This window comes from Dryobates pubescens, chromosome 3 (assembly GCF_014839835.1).
Source record: "Dryobates pubescens isolate bDryPub1 chromosome 3, bDryPub1.pri, whole genome shotgun sequence".
In the NCBI taxonomy this organism is placed as follows: Eukaryota; Metazoa; Chordata; class Aves; order Piciformes; family Picidae; genus Dryobates; species Dryobates pubescens.
Genome location: NC_071614.1, coordinates 2,308,931 through 2,335,668, shown reverse-complemented (window position 1 = coordinate 2,335,668; position 26,738 = coordinate 2,308,931). Strand labels below are relative to the sequence as shown.

Sequence of the window (26,738 nt, the reverse complement as noted above, 5' to 3'; positions counted from 1 at the left end):
GAACCTCTTCTAACCCTTAGCAATGCTCATATATCCTTTATGCAGGCTTGGAGAAATGAATCCCACTTGCACACTCCAGAGGGGTTAAAGCTTCTCTGCTGCAGCCCTCAGCAGGAAACCCTTAAATAGCAGGCAGGGTTCTCCTCTCCTGGGCTGTCAGCTCAGGGTGCCACACGTCCACGATGAAGATCAGGCGAGGAGCTGCGGCGTCCTGCCACACTTCGTGCTCAAAAGAGTCATCAAAAATCAGAACTTTCCCTTCTTCCCAGGTCCTGCAATGAAACAAAAAAAAGAACAAAAAGAAGAGGCCTGAGTGGAGTGTTTGGAGTGTTGTGGAGCAGGCAAGCTGGTAGCAGCTCTGGAGATGCTCTTTGATGCATGAGAGCGATTCGAAGAGCCTGGGCTGCAGCGCCAGGGCTTTGCTTGCCCCACAGACAGATTCTGGAGCAGCTGAGTTTGAACTGAAAGAAACTCCAGGCTGATCAGCCTCGTGGACCTTCATACTGCTGAGGGATTACTTCCCTTCTCTGAAGCAGAACTGGGGTTGGAAGGGACCTCTGAAGATCACCCAGTCCAACCCCTCTGCTAAAGCAGGGCACCCACAGCAGCTTGCCCAGGAGCACAATGGCCAGGGACGGTTGGAAGCTCTCCAGAGAAGGAGACTCCACAACCTCTCTGGGCAGCCTGCTCCAGGCCTCCAGCAGCCTCACACCAAAGAAGTTTCTCCTTCTGTTCAGATGGAACCTCCTGGGTTCCAGTTTGTGCCCTCTGCCCCTTGTCCTGTCCCTGAGCACCACTGACAAGAGTCTGGCCCCAGCCTCTTGCCCCCCAGCCTTCATCTCTTGCTGAGCATTGCTCAGATGCCCTCTGGGGCTGCTCTTCTCCAGGCTCAACAGCCCCAGGGCTCTCAGCCTCTCCTCACAGAGATGCTCCAGGCCCCTCAGCAGCTTTGGAGCCTCCCCTGGACTCCCTCCAGTAATTCCCTGCCTCTCTTGAGCTGGGGAATCCAGAACTGGACACAATACTCCAAATGTGACTTCAGTGGGCAGAATAGAGAGGGGGAGAAGAACCTCCCTTGACCTGCTGGCCACACTCTCAGTGCACACTCTGCAGAGCCATGCTCACATGCACACTCAGGCATTCAGAACCTTCATTAGTGATACACTTGGAGTGTGCTGGGGAAGGTTTAATGCTGGTGTAGTCAATCAGCTTTTCTCATCAGATACCTGCTTGAGGAGTGATGGCAACTGAGAGCAGGACCAGCAATGTGGTCAGAGTGTTTGAACACAAACCACTTGAACAAACATCAGAAGAACACAGTTAGGCTCTGACCATGCTTCAGATTTCAGGGATGTGAAGAGTCTGGTCCCATAGATCCACTCAAAACACTGAGTCTAAAGATTGCTCTTCAGAGGAAGGGTTTTTAGGGGGTGCTTTTTTTTTGGGGGGGTTTATGGTTTTTGTTGTTGGGTTGGTTTTTTCCTTTCCAAGCCAGGAAAATCCTTCCCTGAAGGGCCTGAAAGTACAACTCAGTTAAGGACAATAAAAGCTCCAAGCAGGCAGATGAAGCAGCTTGAGAGGTTAGAGCCCAGGCTCTGGTGTTTGCATCACAAAGGCCTGGGCTGTTTTGCACAAGAAAGAAGAAGTCATAAAGCTGACAGAACTATTAGCCCCTTTGGAAGAGATGACAGACCCCCACCATTAGCATGCCAAGAAATGCTTTCTGGAAGCCTTCACCCTGTGAGAAACTTCACAGTGGGACCCCAGGGATGGTTTTATTCTGCTCTGGTGCTCAGCCACTTGGGGCTGGTGTCTGCATCACCATTCCAGGTGAGACCTTGGACTGGTTTCTGCATAAAGCTGGAATTCTGCACCTCAGAACATGATCACCTTGACTGAGAGAGATGCTCAGCTTGGATAACCAGATGTGATTTACAGCACCCAGTACCTGAAGGGTAGGAAGCTGAAGAGGGAAATGTTACAAGGGTTTGTACTGATGGAACAAGGGGGAATGGATTGAAGCTGGAAGGGGCCAGATTCAGACTGGAGATTAGGAAGAAATTCTTTCTAGTGAGGGGGGGAGGTTCTGGCACAGGTTGCCCTGGGAGGTTGTGGCTGTCCCCTCCCTGGAGGTGTTCAAGGCCAGGCAGGATGAGGCCTTGAGTGACTTGGTCTGGTGTGAGGTGTCCCTGCCCATGGCAGGGAGTTGGAGCTGGATGCTCTGTAAGGTCCCTTCCAACCTAAACCATTCTGTGCTTCCCCTACCATCTTCAGTGCACTGTGCCCTACACTTTACAGGGCTGGGGCTTCAAAATGGTTCAGTGACCTCCAGTTGCTGTAGCTGCACAACAGTGAAGTGAAGCAGCTCCCAGCAGCTGCAAAAAGGCTCTTCTGTAAGTGCAGGATCCATCTTCTCATCACCAGCTGAGTTGTGTTGTGATACTGCCCCTCTAAACACTGCTCTGGGTGGCACAGAGGTAACCAAGCACAAAATTCTCCTTGTCTGTGCTGGCCAGGAGGCCAGGAAAGCCCTGGGACCTACACCACACCTCCTGCTTGAAACCACTGGTTTACCACTGCTTTGAGCCACCAGAAGGGAGGGAGAATGTCCAAGGTAGGATTTCCTCCTGGCACTATTCCCTTCCCTTCCCCAGGAGTTCCCCCACCTCCCCTTTGATGGGGAAGGGAGGTACAGAGCCCTTTCTTTGTCAGCTGGAGGGACACTTTCAGTGCTTTCATGGAAAGCCTCAACTCTGCCTCTGAATGCAGAGCTCTTGCCAAGAGCAACTAAACCAAACACATTCCAGCCCAGGCTGCAGTCAGCTCCTGAATGTTTTACATTTCAAGTGAAAGGGCTTGATGCATGAGGCTGAGCCAGGCTCAGGAGCCAGGACAATGAAATGCTCTGTCTGGAGTGCCTCCACTCCTGACTCTGAGGGAGTGTTGCTAACAAGGGGGAGGTCACTGAGTTCACTTGCCACAGGACTGTCCTTTCATAGGATCATAGAACAGTTTTGGCTGGAAAGACCTCTCAGATCATGAAGACCACTGCCAGGTCACCACCCAACCATGTCCCTCAGCACCACACATCCACAGCTTTGAAACTCCTGCAGGGATGGGGACTCCACCACTGCCCTGGGCAGCCTGGGCCAGGCCTTGACAAACCTTCCAATGAAGAAATTGTTCCTCATGTCCAACCTAAACCTCCCCTGGGGCAACTTGAGGCTGTTTACTCTTGTCCTATCTCTTGTTCACTGGGAGAAGAGACCAACCCCCACCTGGCTCCAACCTCCCTTCGGGGAGTTGCAGAGAGCAAGAAGGTCTCCCCTGAGCCTCCTCTTCTCCAGGCTAAGCAACCCCAGCTCCCTCAGCCTCTCCTCACAGGGCTGTGCTCCAGACCCCTCCCCAGCTTTGCTGCCCTTCTCTGGGCATGTCCTTCCAGCATCTCAACATCTTTCCTAAACTGAGGAGCCCAGAACTGGACACAGGACTCCAGGTGTGGCCTAACCTGCTGAGCACAGGTACAGAAGGTCTCCCCTGCTCCTGCTGGCCACACTATTGCTGATCCTGGCCCCCAGGAGCCCAGCCATACCTGTTCTCCTGGGCACAGCGGATCCTGCAGCCCTCCTGAGGGATCACCAAGCCCAAGTGCATCCTCAGCCGGCAGTTGGTGGGTCCTGTGTGGGGCCAGACGTGGGTCCCTGGGTGCATGATTGAGTATTTGATCTGCAAGAGGAGAGAGGCAGGGCTGCAACACCTTCAGCTTCACAGCCACACCTAGAGCCTCAGGCTCCCTGCTGATGGCTGGGAAGGGGCAATGTGACCTTTTGTAAGAGTCTCAGCAGCAGCTGCACTTTCTCACACCCTGAAGGCACTGACAACCACCAAACCCAAGTCTTGGGGGGTGGGGGCTGCCTCAAGGGAAAAGTGCAGGGTCTGCTTTTTGCCCCCAAACTCCACATTTCAACCTGAAAACAACCTCCTGCCTACAGTCAGACTCAGGGAGTCCAGGATTCTATGTCTTGAGTGCTGAGGCCATTCCAGTGCCACCTACTACAAGGGAGACATGGGCATAGTGGGGTAAGGCCAGTGAAGGGCTGTAAAGGTGACTAAGGGATTGAAGCACCTGGCACAGACAAGGGGAAGCTGAGAGAGCTGGGACTGCTCAGGGTGGGGATGTGATCAGAGCAGATAAATACCTGGTGGGAGCAGCGCAGGAGCCGCAGGCAGGCTCTTGGCAGCGGTGTGCAGCGAAAGGCAAAGAGGCAATGGACAGAGAGTGAATTCACACACAACAGAACATGGCTGTGCTCTACACTGCACCTGGGGGCTGCCCAGAGGGGCTGCAGAGGCTCTGTCCTTAGGGGCATTCACACAGGCCTGAGCAAGCCACTCTAGTTCCTCACCCTTGGAGCACGGGGTTGGATCAGGTCATCTCCAAAAGCCTCTTCTCACCTCGCCCTGTCTGTGATTGCACAGCCACCCAGCAGACACCAAGTGCTGGGTGACAAGTGTCTTTTCAGCTCAGAAATCTGCACAGCTGGCTGGGCTAGGGCAACTTTGGTCAGTGTTAGGGTCTAAGGGGTTGCCTGATCTCCAGAATCAGCTGCCATCACCTGAGGGCTTGCCTTGCTTCTTAGGACAGCAAGAGATCAGCTGGTGAACACGAGGTGCTGCAGTGCTTGAGGCACCATTCAACAGACCAAGGTCATGCATCCCTCTGTACACATTCCTCAGAATCATCTGCTCCCAGCATTAGGAATTTGCACAGATGAAGGAATTTTCCAGTTACCTGCCCTCTTCTGCAGCCAGTGGCTTCTGGGAACCTTTCCAACAAGGCACAAGTTTTTGGCACACTTTTACAGGCATTCTCATTCCTCCTTCCTGGAGAAAACGAGGGACAGAGCACAGGTGAGAGCACTGAGTGAACATTTCCTCCTTTGCTGCTTTGCAGAAGGGTAACAAAGCTGTCCAAGAGCTGAGTAAGCATTGAAGACCAGGCTGGATGAGGCCTTGAGCAACCTGGGCTAGTGGGAGGCGTCCCTGCCCGTGGCAGAGGGGTTGGAACAGGATGATCATTAAGGTCCCTTCCAACCCAAACCATTCCATGATTCTGTGACACTGAGGATGTGCCTTTGCCCCTGTTTCTATCTTCTCTCCAGCTGATCTGTGCTCTGCATTACCAGGCAAGGTGTTGCCAGCCTTGCCAGGAGGGCAGTGTTACAGAATGGAATGGAATGGAATGGAATGGAATGGAATGAACCAGGTTGGAAGAGACCTTTGAGATCATCACCCAACACCATCTAATCAACTAAACCATGGCACCAAGCACCCCAACAAGCCCCTTCCTAAACACCTCCAGGGATGGTGACTCCAGCACCTCCCTGGGCAGCACATTCCAATGGCCAATCTCTCTTCCTATGAAGAATTTAGTCCTCACATCCAGCCTAAACCTCGCCTGGCACAGCTTGAGACTGTGTCCTCTTGTTCTGGTGCTGCTTGCCTGGGAGAAGAGACCAACCCCCACCTGGCTACAACCTCCAAGGGATCTTTGGAAGTGCTGGAGACAGCATGGATGAGAACAAAGAACTCTTACAGACTGCTGCAGAGCTCCCAGCTGATCTGTTCTCAACTCCCTCCTTCTGGAGGCTGAAAGCCAGTAGAGGGAAAGATGGTGTTGCTGCTCCTTCTGATGCTGCATTAGCCTGAGACAGTGGAAATGGGGACAGGACAAGGAAGAGAGGAAGTTTTACCTTGTTGCCACAAGGTGAACTGGCTCCAGTCTCCTTTCTCTCTCAGGTTCTCATCCTCAGGCAGGAAGAAGTTGCCTTTTTTGTCCATCACAGTGAGGCCTTCATCCCGAATCAGCTTCCAGTTCTTTTCCAGGGACTGTTGGGAGAGCTGGGTTACTGCCCTGGCAGGTTACTGCCCTGGCAGTTACTGCATCTGCCTTCAGCACTGCTTTTAGTTTTCCCTGCCAGTCTCAGCCCTTCTGTTTTTCCCATTTAGAAAAGCACTAAGCCCAAGTGTGTCAGGTTTAGGCTATGCCTTTGAGAAGGACAGTTACTGAAACACTCTGGCTGAAAGTTGATGAACACCAAGTGTCCATCACCATTGTCAACTTCCTTTATGTTCAAACTCCCTTCTGACACATTAAGGCAGGGGTTATAAAAAACCCCAACTTCCACAGCATCCCTCAGCTTCACTTACACTAGGATCAGAAAATTTCAGTAATCCCCAACCTCTCTGCAGACTCAGCCTTACCTTTTGCCTTGCTCCTTGATCAGCTGAAGGGCTCTTTAACAGATCATTTTGTACAGCAAGCCAGCAAGAGAGCACTGATCTGCTCAAAGACAGGACCTGGAAGCTCTCCTGTGCCTAGGAAACCGCTCACATAACCTGGACCTCCAGGCATGAGCAGAGCATTGTGGTTCAAAGAGGACAAATGCAAGCACCTAAGTTGAAAGTCTGGATGTAAAACACACCGAGGCTGCCTTGCTGTGACTAATGGGGAACTCCTGGGTCTGAATTCCTGAAGTGGGGAGTTCAAACACAGCCCTGCCTTGATCTCCCTGGTTTCACAGCCTCAAGCATACCTTGAATGGTGAGAACACTAAGCTCCACTAAACCATAATGACTAAGCCCAGGATTTGGACTGCAAGCTCTTGAGCCAGGAGCTGGTATCTACAAGATGTAAACCGGCACAGGCTTCATCAAAGCAGGGATTCAAGCCTCAGGTTAGAGCAACAAATTCCTACTGCATTTGGTACAACATCCTGATTCCAAGTGAGGAATCAGGTGGCAACCAGCAGTGGGTTCATGTGTAGCTGTTTCCCAGCAGCTGGCTCCCATAAACCTCCATATGGCTTGTTAGCCACAGCTCCTAACAGCCAGGGAAGTTTACAGCTGCTTCACATCTGGCAGCAGTGTAAATTTTATTGGCAAAGAGATGACTGCATGCAGGGGGGGGGCTCCTTGGCACTGGTTCTGCCTTACCTTCACCAGGTCTGTGTAGCCAGTCTCCCTTGCTGTCCACCAAGGCTGAGCCTTCAGCCCCTTGACGTTGTAGAGGGAGCGCTGCCAGACGGAGGCGAAGTGACCTCTCTGGTGGCCCAGTTCATACCACCTGTATGCCTGCAAGATTGCAGCAGTTACCAACCAAGCTCCTGCCAGCCAAGCTCCCACAGAGCAACAACAACCAAACCACTTCCTTTGTTTTGGGGGAGGTAACAAACTGTCTCTCTGGATGCTGGAGCTGTTCTTATAATGCAATAATGAATACCTTGAAGTGAAAATAAAAAGCAACTAAGAAAGAAGCCCCAAGCCCCCAGCTAACACCCCCAAAATAGATCAACCCAACCCCAGATTAGCCATCCAGGGCAATATGCTCACAACCATTCACACCAAAGACAGGTCAGTAACCCAGGTGCTGTCCTCAGGCTTGGGAGGTCCAATTGCTTCTCATCTTGGCCATTCTTGCTTTGCCTGTTTCAGCTCTCTGCCTGTGAATTGAGGGTGAGTGCCTTCTGCTGCCAGGGATGATGAGCACACTGCTGGCTTTGTGGATCTAAACTGTTGCTCAGTTATCTAATTCACTGGAGTTTCTTCAAACATTGGTTGCCACACCAGAACTGATCACCAGAGAGAAAACCTACTGAGGTTAACTCCAGACCTTTGAATCAGAATAGAATTAACCAGGCTGGAAAAGACCTTTGAGATCACTGAGTCCAACCTATCACCCAACACCATCTGATCAACTAAGCCACGGCACCAAGTGCCTCATCCAGACTCCTCTTAAACACCTCCAGGGATGGTGACTCCACCACCTCCCTGTGCAGCACATCCCAATGGCCAATCTCTCTCTCTGTGAAGAATTTGCTTGCTTTACTCTCCCTTTCCACAACTTGCTTTGGCCATGCAGAGCAGCAAAACAAGAGCCTGCAGAGGAAGGAAATGGGATGCTTGGAAACAGAAGATCCATCATGAGCAGCACTGTGCTGAACCACAGAGAGAGAAGGTTACACATAGCTGCCAATTCCTGGCCAGCATTGCTGCCACATGAGATGCCAGGACAGCTAAACAGGGAGGTATGAAGGAGTTCTATAGGGTATGAAGAAGAGATGTAAGCAGGGAAGTATGAAAGAGTCCAGAGCAGAGGGACTGAAGCAGGCAGCAACCCCTGCTTGATCCTTAAAAGTAGTTGTGGATGCTTCAGTCCATCAGAGCTCAGACTTGAAAGCAAGGACACCTTAACTGCGTACATCTTTGTCTCCCATCCTCTGCAAGGCATCTCCCAGGTGAAAATAGAAGCGGCCATCGTCCGTGCCAGGGTCACCAGACTCCAGTCCTTCCTGGAGAAAGCCCAAAACAAACCAAAAGTGTCAGAGAAACTTCAGCAGGACTCCTCTAGAAGAGCTGATTGGGCTGCTGCAGGCAGGCTGCCAGCTCTGGGCAGCAGACAGGCTACAGAGTAGAGCCACCATGGCTGAATGAATACAGCCCTGCAGCACAGAGCCTCTGAGAAACCTTACCACTGGCCTGGCCTCCCAGCCCGCTCCCTCCAAGACAGAGCTGCATGCAGAGACTGACACTTGCTCCTCACCCTCTGTCACAGAAACATTTTGGTTGGAAGAGACCTTTAAGATCATTGAGTGCAATCATTAACCCAGCACTGCCAGGTCACCACTAACCCATGGCCCTCAGCACCACGTCTACACAGCTCTGAAAGCCCTCCAGGGATGGGATTCCATCCCTGCCCTGGGCCAGGCCTTGACAACCCTTCTGGGGAAGAAATTGTTCCTCATGTCCAACCTACACCTCTCCTGGTGCAACTTGAGCCCATTTCTTCTTGTCTTATTGCTTGTTACTTGTGAGAAGAAACCAGCCCCCACCTGGCTCCAGCCTCCTTTCAGGGAGCTGCAGAGAGCAATGAGCTCTCCCCTCAGCCTCCTTTTCCCCAGGCTGAGCACCCCCAGCTCCCTCAGCTGCTCCCCACCAGTCCTGTTCCCCAGCCCCTTCCCCAGCCTCGTTACCCTTCTCTGGCCCTGCCCCAGCCCTCTGTGTCCTTCCTGGAGGGAGTCAGTGCATTTAGGAAGCTGGCTGAAGGTTTTACTTTATGTTCTTTCTCCCCAGAGGTCTACACAAGGTCCAACTGTGATTTGTGCTGAGCATGCTTCTACCTTGCCATGCCTTACACATCTCAGCTGTATTTTCACAGGTAAAACACCTCCTCTTGGTGAGAAAAATACCTTGAGATAGGGAATGCTCTCTGCTATCTTGTTCTCTGCCTTCAGGATGAAGCCATAATGCACCTTGGCAAAGCCATCATCTGGAGCCAGGCTCAGAACCTGTTTGAGAGGAAGAGAATGAGATGTTCATTATGGATCTGTGGAAAATGACAAAGCTTCTCATTAATCAGTGATGCAGTGACACCTTCCAGGGCTGACCCCTGGTATATTCTTGCCCTGGCTGTACTGCTTTCCCCCTCATTCACTTTTGTGCTCCTCCACAAACTTCTGTTAGTAGCCAGACGTCAAAAACTCAGTAAAATTACTCCAGCTGGGACAATTCCAACTTTCTGCTGTCCATCTTTCTCCACCCTCCCTCTTGAGTCCCAGCAGGTCACATTACAGAATTAGCACCACCTCAGTTACAGGTTTGGCTAATCTGAAGGCAAGCAGCTGCTCTGGAACCAGCCTCCAGCATGGTCACAGGAAGGGCAGTGCAGGGCTGTACCTGAAGTGGTTTCAGGTTTGCTGGGTTTGTACTGGTGGCAAACTGGTGCTGCTAAGAGGAAATACACTGTGCTGTGAAGGATGGTGAGTACAGTGGAGGAGGATGCTGGGCAATGTCTGCATCACATCATGGCAGGAACCACAGAACCACAGGACAGCAGGGGCTGGCAGGGACCTCTGGAGATCATCCAGTCCACCCCCGCTGCCAGAGCAGGGTCACCCAGGGCAGGGCACACAGCAACACTTCCAGATGGGGCTTGAAAGTCTCCAGAGGTGGAGACTCCACAACCTCTCTGGGCAGCCTGCTCCAGGGCTCTGTCACCCTCACAGTGAAGAAGCTTTTCCTCATGTTGAGATGGATGTGAAGACCCTGGGGGTGCAAAGGGCTTTCTCAGCACAACAGTGAGCTGCAGCACTGTCTGGAAGAGCTTCCACTTGCCTGGCCAAGAGAAAGCTCTCAGATGGCAATGCAAGGCCTAATGCAGTAGCTGTTCCATGTGATTTCACACCACAAGGAGATGGCTAAGCTTGAGAAGTGGGTCCATGTGGACATCATGAGGATCAGCAAGGCCAACTGCAAGGACCTTCCTAGCATCAGGTGACAGAACAAGAGGAAATGGCCTGAAATTGTGCCAGGGGAGGGTTAGGTTGGAGATTAGGAAGAACTTCATTGCTCCAAGAGTGGTCAGGGATTGGAACAGGCTGCCCAGGGAGCAGAAACCTGTGGCCATGGCACTTGGGGACATGGTTTAGCGGCCATGGTGGTGTTGGGTTGATGGTTGGGCTGGATGATCTTAGAGGGCTTTTCCAACTGCAACAACTCTATGAGCTGGGGCAATAACAAGTTTTGAGACTCTCTCTGAAGTCCCTAATGTGACACATCAGCAGCAGAGAGCAAGCCAGGCAAGCCAGAGCAAGGCTGAGCTTGATCCCTAGCATAAGAATGTTCCCTCCTCATGCATCTTCTGCCTTTTGACCACAGCGCTCTGCCTGCAATTATCCTGAGCCACCAATCTGTACCTGCAGGGTGCAATAAATGACTGACAGAAATATTTATTAGCTGCATAATTTGCTTACAGTCCCTTTAACTATAGGATGAAGCTCTCTGATTAATTAAGACAGAGTGGAATCCTCTGCATTAGGGCTCATTTCAGCTACGCCGACTCGCATTAAGGTTTGATCTCCACTCAGAGCCCCTCAAGAGAAGCAGGGAGATAACAATCAGCAGAAATTACCCTGGAAGTATTTAATGTAAATTGTATTACTCTGTTGCTGTTGCTGCATGCAATATTAATTATGTTTAGAAATAAGTTTTACTAAACTGCTCACAGCCCATTAAATATTAATCACGAAGAGAGAAATTAACCTCTGGGGCTATCGGTGGCTAATTAGCCAGGGCAGAGTTACTGGGGTAATGTGGATAACTCTGCTCCTGGTACCTGAGATAGCTCAGGCAGGGCTGGGGAATGGTGCACTGAGCTGGGCAGACATGCCTCAGCCAGGCAGGCAGAAGAAGGGCTGTTAGCAGAGGAGCTGCTCCTGCAAAGGTCTCTTCTGCTGTGTTTTATCATCATCTGCAGCTGCTTGGAAAGAAAGCCAGCACCAAATGCTGCAAGGAGTACTTGGAATCATAGAATCACAGTCAGCCCCACTGACAGAATCATAAACCCATGGAATCACAGAGTTGTTTGGGTTGGAAAAGCCCTCTGAGATCATTCTTAGAGTCCAACCAGCAGGACAACACCACCACGGCCACAGGTTTCTGGAACACCTCCAGGGATGGGGACTCCACCACCTCTCTGGGCAGCCTCTGCCAATCCCTGACCACTCCTGCAGCAAAGAAAATTTTCCTCATCTCCAACCTAGGCCTCCCCTGGCACAATTTCAGGCCATTTCCTTTCCTTCTATCACCTGAGACTAGGGAGAAGAGACCAAGCCTCACCTGGCTGCAGCCTCCCTTCAGGGAGCTGTAGAGAGCAGCTAAAAAGTTCAGAGCGAGAAATCTTTAGCATGAGCACATGAATGCAACTAAGATTTCCCTAGGCTGGGAAGGAAACTCACCTCTTCATACACCTTCTTGGCTTTGCTGTTGTCTCCTATCAAGAGGTAACCGACCCCAAGGTCATTCTTGAAGGAGGTATCACTGGGGAAGAGGTGAACCAACTTCTGCAGAGTCATCAGGGAACCCCTCATGCGCCCTGGTGTGATGGGACAAGACAATTACAGCTGCAGAGGTGAGCAACGGCAGCCAGGAGCTCACACAGCACCGAAGAGAGCAGCAAGCTGGGCCAAGTGCTGCATTTCCACCTAGGATCCAGAAGCAGAACCTGAAAAGCCCTTGTGCAAGTCAGCCAGGAGCAGCTGCAGCTGCTGGCTTGTCCGTGGGGGGGTGCAGCCGGAGAAGGACTAATTTCAGCTGGCTGTGAGTGAGCATCAGGCAGTGCTGTGGTAGCCTCTAGTGGAGAACTGCTCACAGTGTAGCAGTCACAACATCACCTGAGCTTCAGCTGCTCTTTCCCACGCAGACCTCAGAGGGCTTGGCCAAAACTACATCAACGCAGCAAAATAAACTTGAACAATCAATTGGACAAATTGCCAGGGCTTGGCACTGGCTCTGCTGCAGGAAATCAATGAGGCATTGATGAAGCAGTATCTGAAATCATTCAAACTAAATGCAGGAAATGAGACCTGAAATGTAGCAGAAGGAGGAAGGCAGCAGAAGGAGGAAGGCAGCAGAAGAAGGAAGGCAGCAGAAGAAGGAAGGCAGCAGAAGAAGGAAGGCAGCAGAAGGAGGAAGGCAGCGGAAGGAGGAAGGCAGCAGAAGGAGGAAGGCAGCAGAAGGAGGAAGGCAGCAGAAGGAGGAAGGCAGCAGAAGGAGGGAGCAGCAGGAGGAAGGCAGCGGAAGGAGGAAGGCAGCGGAAGGAGGGAGGCAGCGGAAGGAGGAAGGCAGCGGAAGGAGGAAGGCAGCGGAAGGAGGAAAGCAGCAGAAGGAGGAAAGCAGCGGAAGGAGGAAGGCAGCGGAAGGAGGGAGCAGCAGAAGGAGGGAGCAGCAGAAGGAGGAAGGCAGCGGAAGGAGGAAGGCAGCAGAAGGAGGAAGGCAGCAGAAGGAGGAAGGCAGCAGAAGGAGGAAGGCAGCAGAAGGAGGGAGCAGCGGAAGGAGGAAGGCAGCGGAAGGAGGAAGGCAGCGGAAGGAGGAAGGCAGCGGAAGGAGGAAGGCAGCGGAAGGAGGAAGGCAGCGGAAGGAGGAAGGCAGCGGAAGGAGGAAGGCAGCGGAAGGAGGAAGGCAGCGGAAGGAGGAAAGCAGCAGAAGGAGGAAGGCAGCGGAAGGAGGAAGGCAGCGGAAGGAGGGAGGCAGCAGAAGGAGGAAGGCAGCAGAAGGAGGAAGGCAGCAGAAGGAGGGAGCAGTGGAAGGAGGGAGGCAGCGGAAGGAGGGAGGCAGCGGAAGGAGGGAGGCAGCGGAAGGAGGAAGGCAGCGGAAGGAGGAAAGAAGTGGAATAATTGAAATAGAAATATGAGCTGTGCAATAGCAGCACTTCCTGTACATCCCAGAATTGAGATGTACTTTCAGGTACCACAGAATCATAACCTGGTTTGGGTAGGAAGGGACCTTTAAAGGTCATCCAGTCCAACCCCCTGCAGTCAGCAGGGACCTCCTCAACTAGAGCAGGTTGCTCAGAGCCCCAGCCAAGGTGAGCTGGGATGGCTGCAGGGATGGGACTCGTGGGAACACCATAGTTAAACTGGGACTTGGCAGGCAACAATGAGAAGCAGAGAGCATGTGAGGCGTCCTGAGGGACATCATTATGCAGAACATTTGGAGGCAACAGCCACAGACCATGGGTCAGCCTACAGATTTACCCTAGATGGGGCATCCACCACCTCTCTGGGCAACCTGGGGCCAGTGACATCCCCAAGTGCAACCTCATTCTTCTCTGTCTTTACTGAGCATTTATTCTGGGCACGTTCACTCTGCATATTCCTCATGATTTCCCTCAGCTTCAGCAGAAAGAGAAGCATTTTTCCCCTTCTTTTCCTGTCAAAAGAAACATTTTTGACCAGCTCCCATCCCAGCTTCTCACAGCACCCAGGCCACTGCTGTCCATGTGCACTGTTTCCATACAGGCAACTCCATGCACCAGCAGCTCCCTAGGGAAAGGTTCAAGCAATCAAAACTGTTTTTCAGAAGCATGAAGAGATCAGGGCCAGAAGAAGCCCTACTGAAGAATCTGAGGGAAGTGGCACTTGCAAGCCCTTCAGGATCTCCTGCAGGCCTTGCTCACACAACTTCCCCCCCTCACATCTTACCAAGGAACTGCTGCCTGTCTGCTTCTCGTTTCAAGCTCAGCTTCACCAGGTCTGAAGGGACATTTGGCAGACTGACCACCTCATCATAGGTGTTGATGGCTTTCTGCAGCATCTCATTGCTTCTCATCTTCTCAGCTAAGTCATCTTCAGACTGGAAGGAACCACAAAGCCATGATTAGAACCCATCAGAGCCCACAACACTCCAAAGGAACTTTGGTTTCTCTTCCAGGGCAAGTGATGCAGTACTTAGGCTGTGGGCACACATGGAGTTTCCTTTCATTTGGAGAATTCTGGCAGAACAATGGAAAATCTTGTTTGCTTGTGCTTTGGGGTTACTTCTGGGCCTGCTGGAAAGCAGCTCCATGGAGAAGGATCTCAGAGTCCTGGTGGATAGTAAGTGACCCACGGGACAGCAATGTGCCTTCGTGGCCAAGAAGGTCAATGGTCTCCTGGGGTGCATCAAGAAGAACATGGCCAGCAGGTCAAGGGAGGTTCTTCTCCCCTCTGCTCTAAGTGAGACCACATCTAGAGTGATGTGTCCAGTTCTGGGCTCCCCCAGTTCAAGAGGGACAGGGATATGCTGGAGAGTGCCCAAGGGAGTCTACAAGGATGCTGAAGGGACTGGACCATCTGTGTGATGAGGAGAGGCTGAGAGCCTGCAGAAGAGAAGGCTGAGAGGGGATCTGATTAATGTGAACAAATATCTGAGGGGTGGGTGTCAAGAAGGGGCCAGGCTCTTTTCTGTGGTGTCCTGTGATAGGACAAGGGGCAGTGGGCACAAACTGGAACACAGGAAGTTAAACCTCAACATGAGGAAGACCTTCTTTATTGTGAAGGTGCTGGAGCCCTGGAGCAGGCTGCCCAGAGAGGTTGTGGAGTCTCCTCCTCTGGAGACTTTCAAGCCCCATCTGGGTGCGTTCCTGTGTGACCTGCCCTGGGTGATCCTGCTTCAGCAGGGGGGGTTGGACTGGATGATCTCCAGAGGTCTCATCCAACCCCTAACATCCAATGATTCTATGATTCTCCTTCCCTGCAAACCATCTGAAAGCACAGAGGTGAGAAAAATTGCACCTAAACCACACACCAAGACAGATTTTGGTGGGGGGAGGTTTAGTATTTGCTAGAAGTCAGCATTTCTGCTTTTGAAATCAAGCAGTTTGGTTTAATGATGTTAATTGCTGGACTGTTTGTGAGTTCAGACTCACACTGGCAGCCACACACAGCTTCAAACACACCACCAAACATTTCTTCCATATGTTCTGACACAAAGCTATTGACACTAGAGAAAACTGCCTGGGAATTGGCTTTACTCCTGGGTATGCTCACAGGAGCAGAGAATCATTCTGGTGGGAAGGGACCTTTAAGATCATCAATATCTACTCCACAGCTCCTTCAGAACTTCAATTTGTTCTTCAGCTCAGGAGCAGCCCAAAGGCTAGGTGAGACCTCTGCTGGCTTGCATGCATTCTTCTCAAGTACTTCTGGTTTTATTGGCTTAAGTTCTTGCTTAATTCACTCCTACAGCGAGGGCTTGACTTTGCTCATCTTGATTAACCCCAGTTCAAGCAGCCTCTCATTACACCTAGTGCAGAGGGATTATCCTACTCTTTATGGAAATACAAGGATTATTCTCTTCTGACACATCCCAACACAGCTCACAAGCATTAAGAGCACAGAGCTCATGCTCTGAGGCTTGGCTTCTTCCTCTTTTGTGTGTTTTGGTTTGGAGGGGAACAGCTGGAACAGAGCTTGCTCCACAAGAACAAGCTAATAAAGCCTCCTTGCTCTTGTGCTCTTTATCCTTTAACCCTCTCTAAAACTCCAAATCCAAACTCCCACTAGGCAAAAAGCAGTGTTTAGCTCAGTGCTGACACACACCTGCCCATGGCAGGGGGGCTGGAACTAGGTGATCTTTAAGTATCCAAGCCTCCGTCCTGCAAGCCTCCTTCCTCCAAGCCTCCTTCCAGGTCCTTTCCCACCCAAACCATTCTATGACTTACAGAATGGTAGGGGTTGGAAGGGACCTCTGGAGATTGAGCCCAAACCCCACCCCACCAAGGCAGCTTCCCCTAGAGAAGGTCACACAGGAACACATCCAGGTGGGTTTTGAATGTCTCCAGAGATGGAGACCCCAGCACTGCTCTGGGCAGCCTGCTCCAGTGCTCCATCACTTTTAAAGAAGTTCCTCCTCATGTTTAGAAGGCACTTGTGGCATTCAAGTGTGTGCCTGGTACATCTTGTGCTGAAAAAAGCCTGGTGCCACCCTCCTGCCACCCACCCCTGAAGTGTTGATTTGCCAGCTGCAGCAAACAGTAGGTAACAGCTGAGTTCTGCATGTTGCATGAGCTGGGGCTGGCCTCTGATTGTCCACCCAGCAGTTTCCATGAGCTCTCCAGGATGGGCCTTAGTTTTGCCTGGCTTACAGCATTTCCCACCAGGCTAAGACTTAGATGAAAGCTCCTGAAGTCACTGGGGGAGGACAGAGGACTGGAACAGATCCACTCTGACAGAGCACACAATCCTCTGATTTCCCAAGGAAACACCCACAGAATTAGAAGTGGAGTCTGAGTGGGGTTTGAAATTCTACTGTTGATTGAATCTTTTTGACCCTTTCTGGCTCTGCTTCAGTACCTGTGCCTTCCCATATCTTGCTCGAGGACTCTGGGGATATTGATTCACCAAAGCTTCAAAGGCCCTCAGAGCTTCTTCCACTTTTCCCTGGGAAGCAGAGAGATTTATCAACAGCTCTAGCTGACAAAAAGTGCTGCAGGATGCATGACCTAATGACACATTTGGTTCCCCACTTGAAAAATAACACCCCCACACACACACCACCACAAACAAGGCAAAGCATGCAGCCTGCATGGACAGCTTTCACCCATCCTTGTTAGGACTGGCTGCTGAGGGAAGCAACAAGTGAGTGGTGTTCAAATATTTCCCAGCTTTTATGGTTAAAATGCCCAGCTTTGGATCTATTTTACCTCTTCTGAGGGAAAATGAACTGCTGAGGTGACACTAACCTGTCTATAATATGGAAGGGTTCTACTGCTGACAGCAAAACCCAAACTGAGTAATAGAGAACAGAGAGGAAGTTCTGGACACAGATGGAAAGTTCCTCTCTGCAGATCTCACAGGAAGAACAGCATCACAACTACAGTTCTTCTAAACCTTCTTCTGGGGTTCTCCAAGAGGTCTTTTAGAGCCCTCCTAGAGGTCTTCTAATTCTTCTTCCACCTCTTCTGCTAGACTCCCTCTAAGTCTTCCACCTCTTCTGCTAGACTCCCTCTAAGTCTTCCACCTCTTCTGCTAGTCTCCCTCTAAGTCTTCCACCTCTTCTGCTAGTCTCCCTCTAAGTCCTCCACCTCTTCTGCTAGTCTCCCTCTAAGTCCTCCACCTCTTCTGCTAGTCTCCCTCTAAGTCCTCCACCTCTTCTGCTAGTCTCCCTCTAAGTCCTCCACCTCTTCTGCTAGTCTCCCTCTAAGTCTTCCACCTCTTCTGCTAGACTCCCTCTAAGTCTTCCACCTCTTCTGCTAGTCTCCCTCTAAGTCTTCACCTCTTCTGCTAGTCTCCCTCTAAGTCTGCCTCCAATTCTTCCTCTACAGTTCTTCCAAATCTTCTTCTGGAGTCCCTCTAATTCTTCTTCTACAGTTCTCCTCCCAGCTGACTTCAGTACCAAAATGGACAACAGTGAGAGGCCAGAGCTGCCCTTGCAGCCTTGCTCCCTGAGGTTTATCTCAGCAGCTCTTGCTGACAGGAGTCCCTGCTTACACTGAATACACTCAAGGGGAGCAAAACCACATGAAGAGACCTGGCCTTATGCCTTAAGGAACTTCAGCTAAACAATGAAGCAGAAATGAACCTTGAAGGCCCAACATGCTCTGAATATTAAAGTTTTCCCCAAGATGGCTTCAGAGAAAGGTAACTGAAAGCAATTCTCCCCTTCTCCAGGCTCCTTTTAGTCATTTTTCTGCTGAGGGAAACACTCAAAACTTACTTTCTTACGGAGTCTTTCTGCAGCATCTAGTTCAGCCTTAATGGTCTTGTCAAACTTGTTTAAGAGCTTTGGCTTCTTCTTCTTTTTAGCTGGAAGAGATATAAAAGCCACACAGTTGATCACTTCTTCTGTGGGGGAGCCTTTACCAAGTGACTAAGGCTGTGCTGGTGAAGTGCCTGAGTCTCAAACGTGGCACTGCCACCATTCACTGACATTGTTCTCTTGCCACAGTCACAAACTCCTGGAGGGGAGAAAAGCAATCTTCAGGTCACTCAAACTGGCACAGGCTGCCCAGAGCAGTGGTGGAATCTCCATCCCTGGAGGGGTTTCAAAGCCCTGGAGACGTGGTGCTGAGGGCCATGGGTTAGTGGTGACCTGGCAGTGCTGGGGTAAGGGTTGGACTCCATGATCCGAAAGGTCTTTTCCAACCAAACCAGCTCTGTGATTCCATAACCTCTCTGCCACCCTCCATTACCAAGAAGTATTCTCTTCCCAGTTTCAGCACAGTCCTCCATCAGCTCCAGAGCAGCAGGGGATCAATATGAAAAGCTGGAGAGGAGCTGCTCACATCAATATTACTCAGCTGCTAGGCACCACCACAAGACAGTAAACATTACATAACGAGCAACCATTTCCATCTCCCATCCTACTCCTACCTTCAAGGATTCTCCAGGGAGCATTCAGTGCAACCATCAAGCATTCCTCTATATCAAGCAGATAGCCTCCAAGCTCCCTGCAGGGCTATGGCCATAAATTACCCCTTGCCTCCTCCTAAGTGTAATAATCTTTGAGCAGATGTGACCCAATATATTAAAGCCAACGTTACAAAGCAGCAAGCTTGTCTGCTGTCAGTGGGAAACAGACCCAACAACATGGCATTTTCTTTCTGCAGTGGCTCAGGCTGTTCAGTGTGGAGCTGGAGTGAATGCAGGAGCACACAACTGCTGGGGTGATGTGCAGTCTAGGTCTGGTGGAGCATTCAAATGGGTAGAACTCTTTGACCCATCAAACTAGGCTTGAGCACCACCACCACTGAGGAGTTTTAGGTCTCAGAATCACAGAAACATTTTGGTGGGAGGTCATCAAAGCCCAACCCTTAAGTCAGCACTGCCAGGTCACCACTACCCCATGGCCCTCAGCACCACATCTCCACAGCTTTGAAACTCCTCCAGGGATGGAACTCCACCACTGCCCTGGGACAGCCTTGACAAGCCTTTGGGGGAAGAAATTTTTCCTCCTGTCCAACCTAAGCCTCCTCTGGTGCAACTTGAGGCCATTTCCTCTCGTCCTATGGCTTGTTCCTTGGGAGAAGAGATCACCTCCCACCTGGCTTCAGCTTCCTTTCAGGGCCAGTGCTGTACTCAGGGAGACTTTCATGTAAGAAGGTGGATTTGAGTTCTCTCCTATTGCCATTTTCACATTAAGGGAGCAGGCAGCATTCCCTTAATTGACAGCAGCCAAACCCCAACCATTCTGTGCTAGATCCACTGATCTGTTATGCATGGGAGGAGGCTTTTCAGCAGGGCCTGTTGTGACAGGACAAGGGGTGATGGTTTGAAATAAAAGAGGAAGGATTCAGACTTGAGAGAAGGAATATTTTACCCTGAGGGTGGTGAGACCCAGGCCCATGTTGCCCAGGGAGGTGGGGGATGCCCTACCCCTGGAACCATTCCAGGTCAGGTTAATCACAGAATTGTTAGGGTTGGAAGGGACCCCAAGGACCTTCCAGTTCCCACCCCCCTACCATGGCCAGGGACACCTCACACTACAGCAGGTTGCTCACAGCCACCTCCAGCCTGGCTGCAAACACCTCCAGGGATGAGGCTGCCACCACCTCCCTGGGCAACCTGTGCCAGGCTCTCACCATGGGGAAGAATTTCTTCATCACATCCAATCTGAATCTCCCCAATTCTAGTTTTGCTCCATTCCCCCCAGTCCTATCCCTCCCTGACACCCTCAGAAGTCCCTCCCCAGCTTTCTTGTAGCCCCCTGCAGATCCTGGAAGGCCACAAGAAGGTCTCCTGGGAGCCTTCTCTTCTCCAGACTGAACAGCCCCAACTCCCTCAGTCTGTCCTCATAGCAGAGGAGCCCCAGCCCTCTGGTCATCCTCATGGCCCTTCTCTGGACACCTTCCAGCACTTCCAGATCCTTGTTTGGGGTTGGTCCTTGGTTGTTTGGGATTCTGAGCAAGCTGCTCTAGCTGCAGCTGTCCCTCCTGACTGCAGGACTCAACTAGATGACCTTGGCAGGTCCCTTCCAACTCACTGTGAGGGTGTTGGTCTAGATGAGGTTTAAAAGTCCCTTCCAACCCAAACCATGATTCTGTGCCAGTATTTTGGGGCAGGAAGTCAATGAAGAAATTAATTTCTGGGGTTTGGCCAAAGGGTTGCTTGATTCCAGCCTTCTGAATGAAGCCAAAAGACCTCATGATGGAAAGGGAGCAGTGACTAAACACATCCCCAGACTGAAAGGATCACTCTGCAATGGTTTCTTATGACCAACATCTCTCCCCAGCCAAGAGCCACTTTAGACAGAAGACCCTGCAGAGTACTTTTTACTGCAAGGGAAATTGCTCTGGGGTAACTGCAGCTAGAGATTGATGATGGTCATTAGATTCCATGGCTTTATTAGTCCCCCAGATTTTATTGTCTGATTGCTTCCCTAGATAAGTTGATTAGAGAGGTTTTGCTTGTTCTACCAGCAGACTTTAGAAAGACCTTTCAATTATTGTGGTGCTGCTGCCTCTGAGTTGTCTGGATGCAGTCAGCTGGGTTTACACCTTCTAAGATATCATTTCTGGAAGCCCATAAAGCAAGTGGCTCACTTGCACTATCTGTCTCACCTAATGAGCTTCCCAAACAGCAGGACAATGACAGGAGGCTTTCATCATCATCAAATTCCCATTCAAGTGCTCACTGAGAAGCAACACAATTTCCAGACCTCATTTGGGTAATGATGTGGGCCCAGTGTGAGGAAGGAGGACAATTGCTTGAGCAAATTTAGCATCCCAGGTAAAAGCATCAAGTCTGCTAATGTTTGCCTGTGGTTTTCAGCTCATAACTGAAACACTCAAACTTGGACTGGGAAGGTCAGAGCATTTGAGGGGAGGAGGCAAGGGGACTCACACAGAATCCCAGCATGGTGGGGGCTGCAGGGGACCCCTGGAGACCATCCAGTCCAGCCCTTTGCTAAAGCACCCACAGCAGCTTGCCCAGGATCACAATGCCCAGGTGAGTTGAAGTCTCTCCAGAGGAGGAGACTCCACAGCCTCTGTGGGCAGCCTGCTCCAGGGCTCCAGCACCCTCACACCAAAGTTTTGCCTCCTGCTCAGATGGAACCTCCTGGCTTCCACTTTGTGTCTGTTACCCCTTGTCCAGTCACTGGACACCACTGAAGAGCCTGGCTCCATCCTCTTGCCCCCTGCCCTATAGCTTGTGATCAGCACTGAGATCCCAGTGTCATCATTGTAAGGCCAGGTTCCCAGTGCTGTTGGCAAAGCTCCACTCCTCCCCATCAAACCTCCTCTGCATGCTCCTACCTGAACTAAGGCAGGCAGAACCCCCCACCGGGTCAACACAGAATTGACAAGGACTGATTTTGGTGCCCCTTGTCTCCCCCAGCTTATCCCAGCAGGCAATGCTGAGCCCAGCTTTTGGGGCCAGGCAGCCCAGGTTGCCTCTTGCCCAGAGACAAGGTGGTGAAGCTGTGACCTCCTGAGCCCTAAACCGTGAGTACAACACTGAACATTTTACTCCTCTAACAGCAGCAGCTCTTAAGAGCAGCCTGTGACCACCTAAGAGGGGGAAGACACTGCTGCCAGCTTTGGGAATGGCTGAGTGCTCATCTACAGAGGCAGCTGCACTCTGCCTGCTTGTTCAGCCCCAGCTGACCCACAAACCTTGTACAGGAGCTAAGCTCCACCACTCCTTAGCCTGATTTAAGTCAGTCCTCCCAGAAAGCAAGCTTTGGACTTGCAGGATGTTACTTCCAGACTTACCTTTCTCTGCTTTGCCTTGCTCAGCTTCTTTTTTGCTTTTCCCTAGAACATTAAAAAATATCATTTCACTGACACTGACTTGTGTGAAGAGAAACAAGAAAATGATAGCTGAGCCTCAAAATCACTGGGCCAACAGGACTCTGAAATTGCATTTTATTCTTTCAAGCAATCACAGATTACTTTCTGAACCACACAGAGCCTTTCTCTGTGGCTGCTTCAAATATTACGTGCTTGCTTGCAGCAGAAAACAGTTCAGAAACCTTTCCCTTCAGATACTCAGTAGATTTTGGTGGTACACACGTGACAAAAGCAAGAAAAAAACCCTGTTCACTCATTAAAAATTTCTTGGAACTCTACTTCCATCTCTAATCCACTCAATCCCATCCCATCTCCAACCCACCCAATCCACCCATCCCTCTCTAAGCCACCCAACCCATCCATCCCTCTCTAACCCACCCAACCCATCCAATCCCTCCCTAACCCACCCAACCCATCCAATCCATCCCTCTCTAACCCACTCAACCCATCCCTCTCTAACCCACCCAACCCATCCAATCCATCCCTCTCTAACCCACTCAACCCATCCAATCCATCCCTAACCCACCCAACCCATCCAATCCATCCCTCTCTAACCCACCCAATCCAGCCAATCCATCCCTCTCTAACCCAGCCAACCCATCCCTCTCTAACCCACCCAACCCATCCCTCTCTAACCCACCCAATCCATCCCTCTCTAACCCACCCAACCCATCCCATCCATCCCTCTCTAACCCATCCCAATCCATCCCTCTCTAACCCACCCAATCCATCCCTCTCTAACCCACCCAATCCATCCCATCCATCCCTCTCTAACCCATCCCAATCCATCCCTCTCTAACCCACCCAATCCATCCCTCTCTAACCCACCCAATCCAGCCAATCCATCCCTCTCTAACCCACCCAATCCATCCCTCTCTAACCCATCCCAATCCATCCCTCTCTAACCCACCCAATCCAGCCAACTCATCCCTCTCTAACCCACCCAACCCATCCCCTCTCTAACCCATCCCAACCCATCCCTCTCTAACCCATCCCACCCATCCCAATCCATCCCTCTCTAACCCACCCAATCCATCCATGCTTATGTGACTAAAAGGTCAAATACACATGTGATGACAAGGTAAAAAAGCCATGATCCAATACTCCTTCCCCATAAACTTAAGAGCAAAGACTCAAAAGAGAGGCCAGAAGGCTTTTTGGTTACAGTTATCTGCATAGAATCACTGAATGGTTTGGGTTGGGAGGGACCCGAAAGAGCATCTAGTTGCAAGCCCTGAAATACTTTGGGTGCTTCCTATTCTAAGCAAGTTTTCAACAGCTCACCTAGAAGATTTAGGGAGGAAATAATGACAGCAGGAAGACAAGAGAGATTCTTCTGTGTTTTATTGCAGCCACACATGAGAACAGATTAAATACACATTTCCTCAACAGCCTGCTTGACCTTGCTCAGAGCTTGGCAGAGTTTTGTAAACATGAAGCACATTAAAAAACAACCACCAAAATGAATCACATAACCCAGGTACAAAATGCTTAAAAAGTCTGCTCACAGCATCATAAATCTCTCACAGTCCCAGGATTCTGCCCACAGGCTGCCACTTGGAAGATACAAACAAAAGAAACCCCCCCACCCCCCACCCCACCCCCCCAACGTCCTGCACTCACCACGGCTCAAATCATTCCCACAAAATATGGCTTTGGAAAGATTATTGCTCTGCAATTCACAGCTCATCTCACTAGGAAAACAACAACAACCCCACCCCCCCAGCCAAAACATCCCACCCCCAAGCACATCACAGTCTAAGAGGATTATTGCTCTCCTGAAAAGTCCAAAGGAAATCACTTTGGGACACCTGTGGCTGCCGAGCAGCCTCTGGGCCCCAGCTCACGCAGAGTCCTCCTGCAAGCCCCAGGGGGAAAAGGCCAGCACAGGATGTCCCTCTCACTGCCCCTGGAAGCAGCTGAGAACCTGACTTCAAAACAGGGGTAGAGGAAGGAGACATCTCCCTGGCAACCACAAGGCAACCACTGCCAGGGTCACCAAACTCATTTGTCTTCTTAAAAAGGATCTTATTTCTCCTCCTTGTTATCTCTCTTTCTCCTCCTTGTTATCTCTCTCTCTCCTCCCTGTTATCTCTATTTCTCCCCCCTACTAATTTTATTTCTTCCATTATTTTATTCTCCCCCTATTATTGTTATTTCTCCCCCCTAGTATTGTTATTTCTCCTATTATTTTATTTCTCCCCCTCTTATTTTCATTTCCCCCCTTTATTTTCATTCCCCCCTATTATATTTCTCCTCTATTATTTTCCCCCTATTAATTTCCCCCATTATTTTCATTTCCCCCCCATTATTCTAGTTCTCTCCTTATCACTTTTTCTTTTCCTCTTATTTTTCTTTTCCACTTATTTTTATTTCTTCTCCTATTATTTTCATCTCTCCCCCTATTATTTCATTTCCTCTCCTATAATTTTAATTTCCATCATTTTCCCCCCTATTTTCCCCCTATTTCCCCCCCTCCTATTATTTCCCCCTCCATTATTTTCTCCCCCTCCTCCTATTATTTCCCCCCTCCTATTATTCCGCCCCTAATTATTCCCCCTTCTCCTACTATTTTTCCCCCCTCCTCCTATTATTCCCCCCATTATTTACCCCCTCCTCCTATTATTTACCCCCTCCTCCTATCATTTCCCCCCTCCTCCTATCATTTCCCCCCTCCTCCTATCATTTCCCTCCCCTATTATTTTCCCCCTCCTCCTCCTATTATTTTCTCCCCCTCCTCCTATCATTTCCCCCTCCTCCTATCATTTCCCCCCCCTATTATTTTCCCCCTCCTCCTCCTATTATTTTCTCCCCCTCCTCCTATTATTTTCCCCCCTCCTCCTATTATTTCCACCCCCCCCATTATTTCCCCCCTCCTCCTATCATTTCCCCCCTCCTCCTATCATTTCCCTCCCCTATTATTTTCCCCCTCCTCCTCCTATTATTTTCTACCCCTCCTCCTATCATTTCCCCCCTCCTCCTATTATTTCCCCCCCTATTATTTTCCCCCTCCTCCTCCTATTATTTTCTACCCCTCCTCCTATTATTTTCCCCCCTCCTCCTATTATTTCCACCCCCCCCTATTATTTTCCCCCTCCTCCTCCTATTATTTTCTCCCCCCCTCCCCCTATTATTTTCTTTACTCCTCCTATTATTTTTGTTTTGGTTTGTCCTCTCCTATTATTTTTCACTCCCAAGCTCCTGCCCCAGGCTTGGAGATGTCCTTAAAAGACAAAAAAAAAATTAATTCACAGCACTTATTCCTGAGCCAAAAAAAAAAAAACCCCAACCCCAAACCAACACAACAAAGGAACATCTGCAAAACTCCACAGCATAAAATATGTCTTTGTCCTGGAGGAACAGCAGCAGAGAATGGGTTAAAAAAATGCCCCCCTGATTCTAGCAGGATCGGAAAGCACTCCAAGGCTCCACTCCAGAGGTACCATTTACAACTGCAGGCCTTCCATTCTGACATCCTTCCTTTCTGACATCCTTCCTTTCTGACAGCTTTCAATCTCCAAAGCTGTTTTTGCTTTCAAAGAAAACGGACAAGTGAGGTATTGGCACAAATCCGGCTTTTTGCTTCAGCTTCCAGCCCGTTCTCGTGGGAGGCAAACCAGAAGGAATTTCCCTGAGCTCAGCATGACCCCACTGGTGCTGCAATCCACACTGACTCCCTGCCTGCCCAGCACCGAGTTCTCAGCCAGATTTTGCTTGGAAAGGGAAAAAAAAAAGGAAAACCACCACCCCAAATCTGCCTAAATACAAACCTGGTACACAGAAAGTTTTTGCTGAATGAAGTCATTTAGCAAACTGCTCTTTTCCTAGCCTCAGTTAATAAAGTGATAGAGTCAACTGCCTTTTGCTAGTCTGAACTAACCAAATGATTCAGTCAACTGCCCTTTACTAGTCTGAACTAACCAAGTGATTGAGTCAACTGCCTTTTCCTACTCTGAATTAACCAAGTGATTGAGTCAACTGCCCTTTACTAGTCTGAATTAACCAAGTGATTGAGTCAACTGCCCTTTTCCTAGTCTGAATGGATTAATGTAGTAAACTGCCTTTTACTAGTCTGAATTAACCAAGTGATTGAGTCAACTGCCCTTTACTAGTCTGAACTAACCAAGTGATTGAGTCAACTGCCCTTTTCCTAGTCTGAATGGATTAATGTAGTAAACTGCCTTTTACTAGTCTGAATTAACCAAGTGATTGAGTCAACTGCCCTTTACTAGTCTGAATTAACCAAGTGATTGAGTCAACTGCCCTTTTCCTAGTCTGAATGGATTAATGTAGTAAACTGCCTTTTACTAGTCTGAATTAACCAAATTATTTAGTAAACTGCCCTTTTCCTACCTGGATTAATGTAGTAAACTGCCTGTTCCTAGTCTGGATTAGCCAAGTGATTGAGTCAACTGTCTGTTCCTAGTCTGGATTAGCCAAGTGATTGAGTCAACTGCCTGTTCCTAGTCTGGATTAGCCAAGTGATTGAGTCAACTGCCTGTTCCCAGTCTGGATTAGCCAAGTGATTGAGTCAACTGCCTGTTCCTAGTCTGGATTAGCCAAGTGATTGAGTCAACTGCCTGTTCCTAGTCTGGATTAGCCAAGTGATTGAGTCAACTGCCTGTTCCTA

The 26,738-nt window shown here is 50.2% G+C and overlaps 1 protein-coding gene across 1 annotated transcript in view; it reads right to left on the bottom strand.

Moving 5' to 3' along the window:
* Positions 1-26,738, bottom strand: part of ASPH (aspartate beta-hydroxylase) — a 71,348-nt gene continuing 44,610 nt past the window's right edge. Inside the window, exons 6-16 of the mRNA XM_054179231.1 lie at positions 18,034-18,122; positions 16,671-16,757; positions 14,040-14,190; positions 11,796-11,932; positions 9,249-9,347; positions 8,262-8,351; positions 6,997-7,134; positions 5,754-5,889; positions 4,793-4,884; positions 3,593-3,726; positions 1-272 (exon numbers count right to left, since the gene is read on the bottom strand). Coding sequence (XP_054035206.1) covers positions 122-272; positions 3,593-3,726; positions 4,793-4,884; positions 5,754-5,889; positions 6,997-7,134; positions 8,262-8,351; positions 9,249-9,347; positions 11,796-11,932; positions 14,040-14,190; positions 16,671-16,757; positions 18,034-18,122 — 1,304 coding nt within the window. The 3' untranslated portion in view covers positions 1-121. The remainder of the gene's footprint in view (positions 273-3,592; positions 3,727-4,792; positions 4,885-5,753; positions 5,890-6,996; positions 7,135-8,261; positions 8,352-9,248; positions 9,348-11,795; positions 11,933-14,039; positions 14,191-16,670; positions 16,758-18,033; positions 18,123-26,738) is intronic.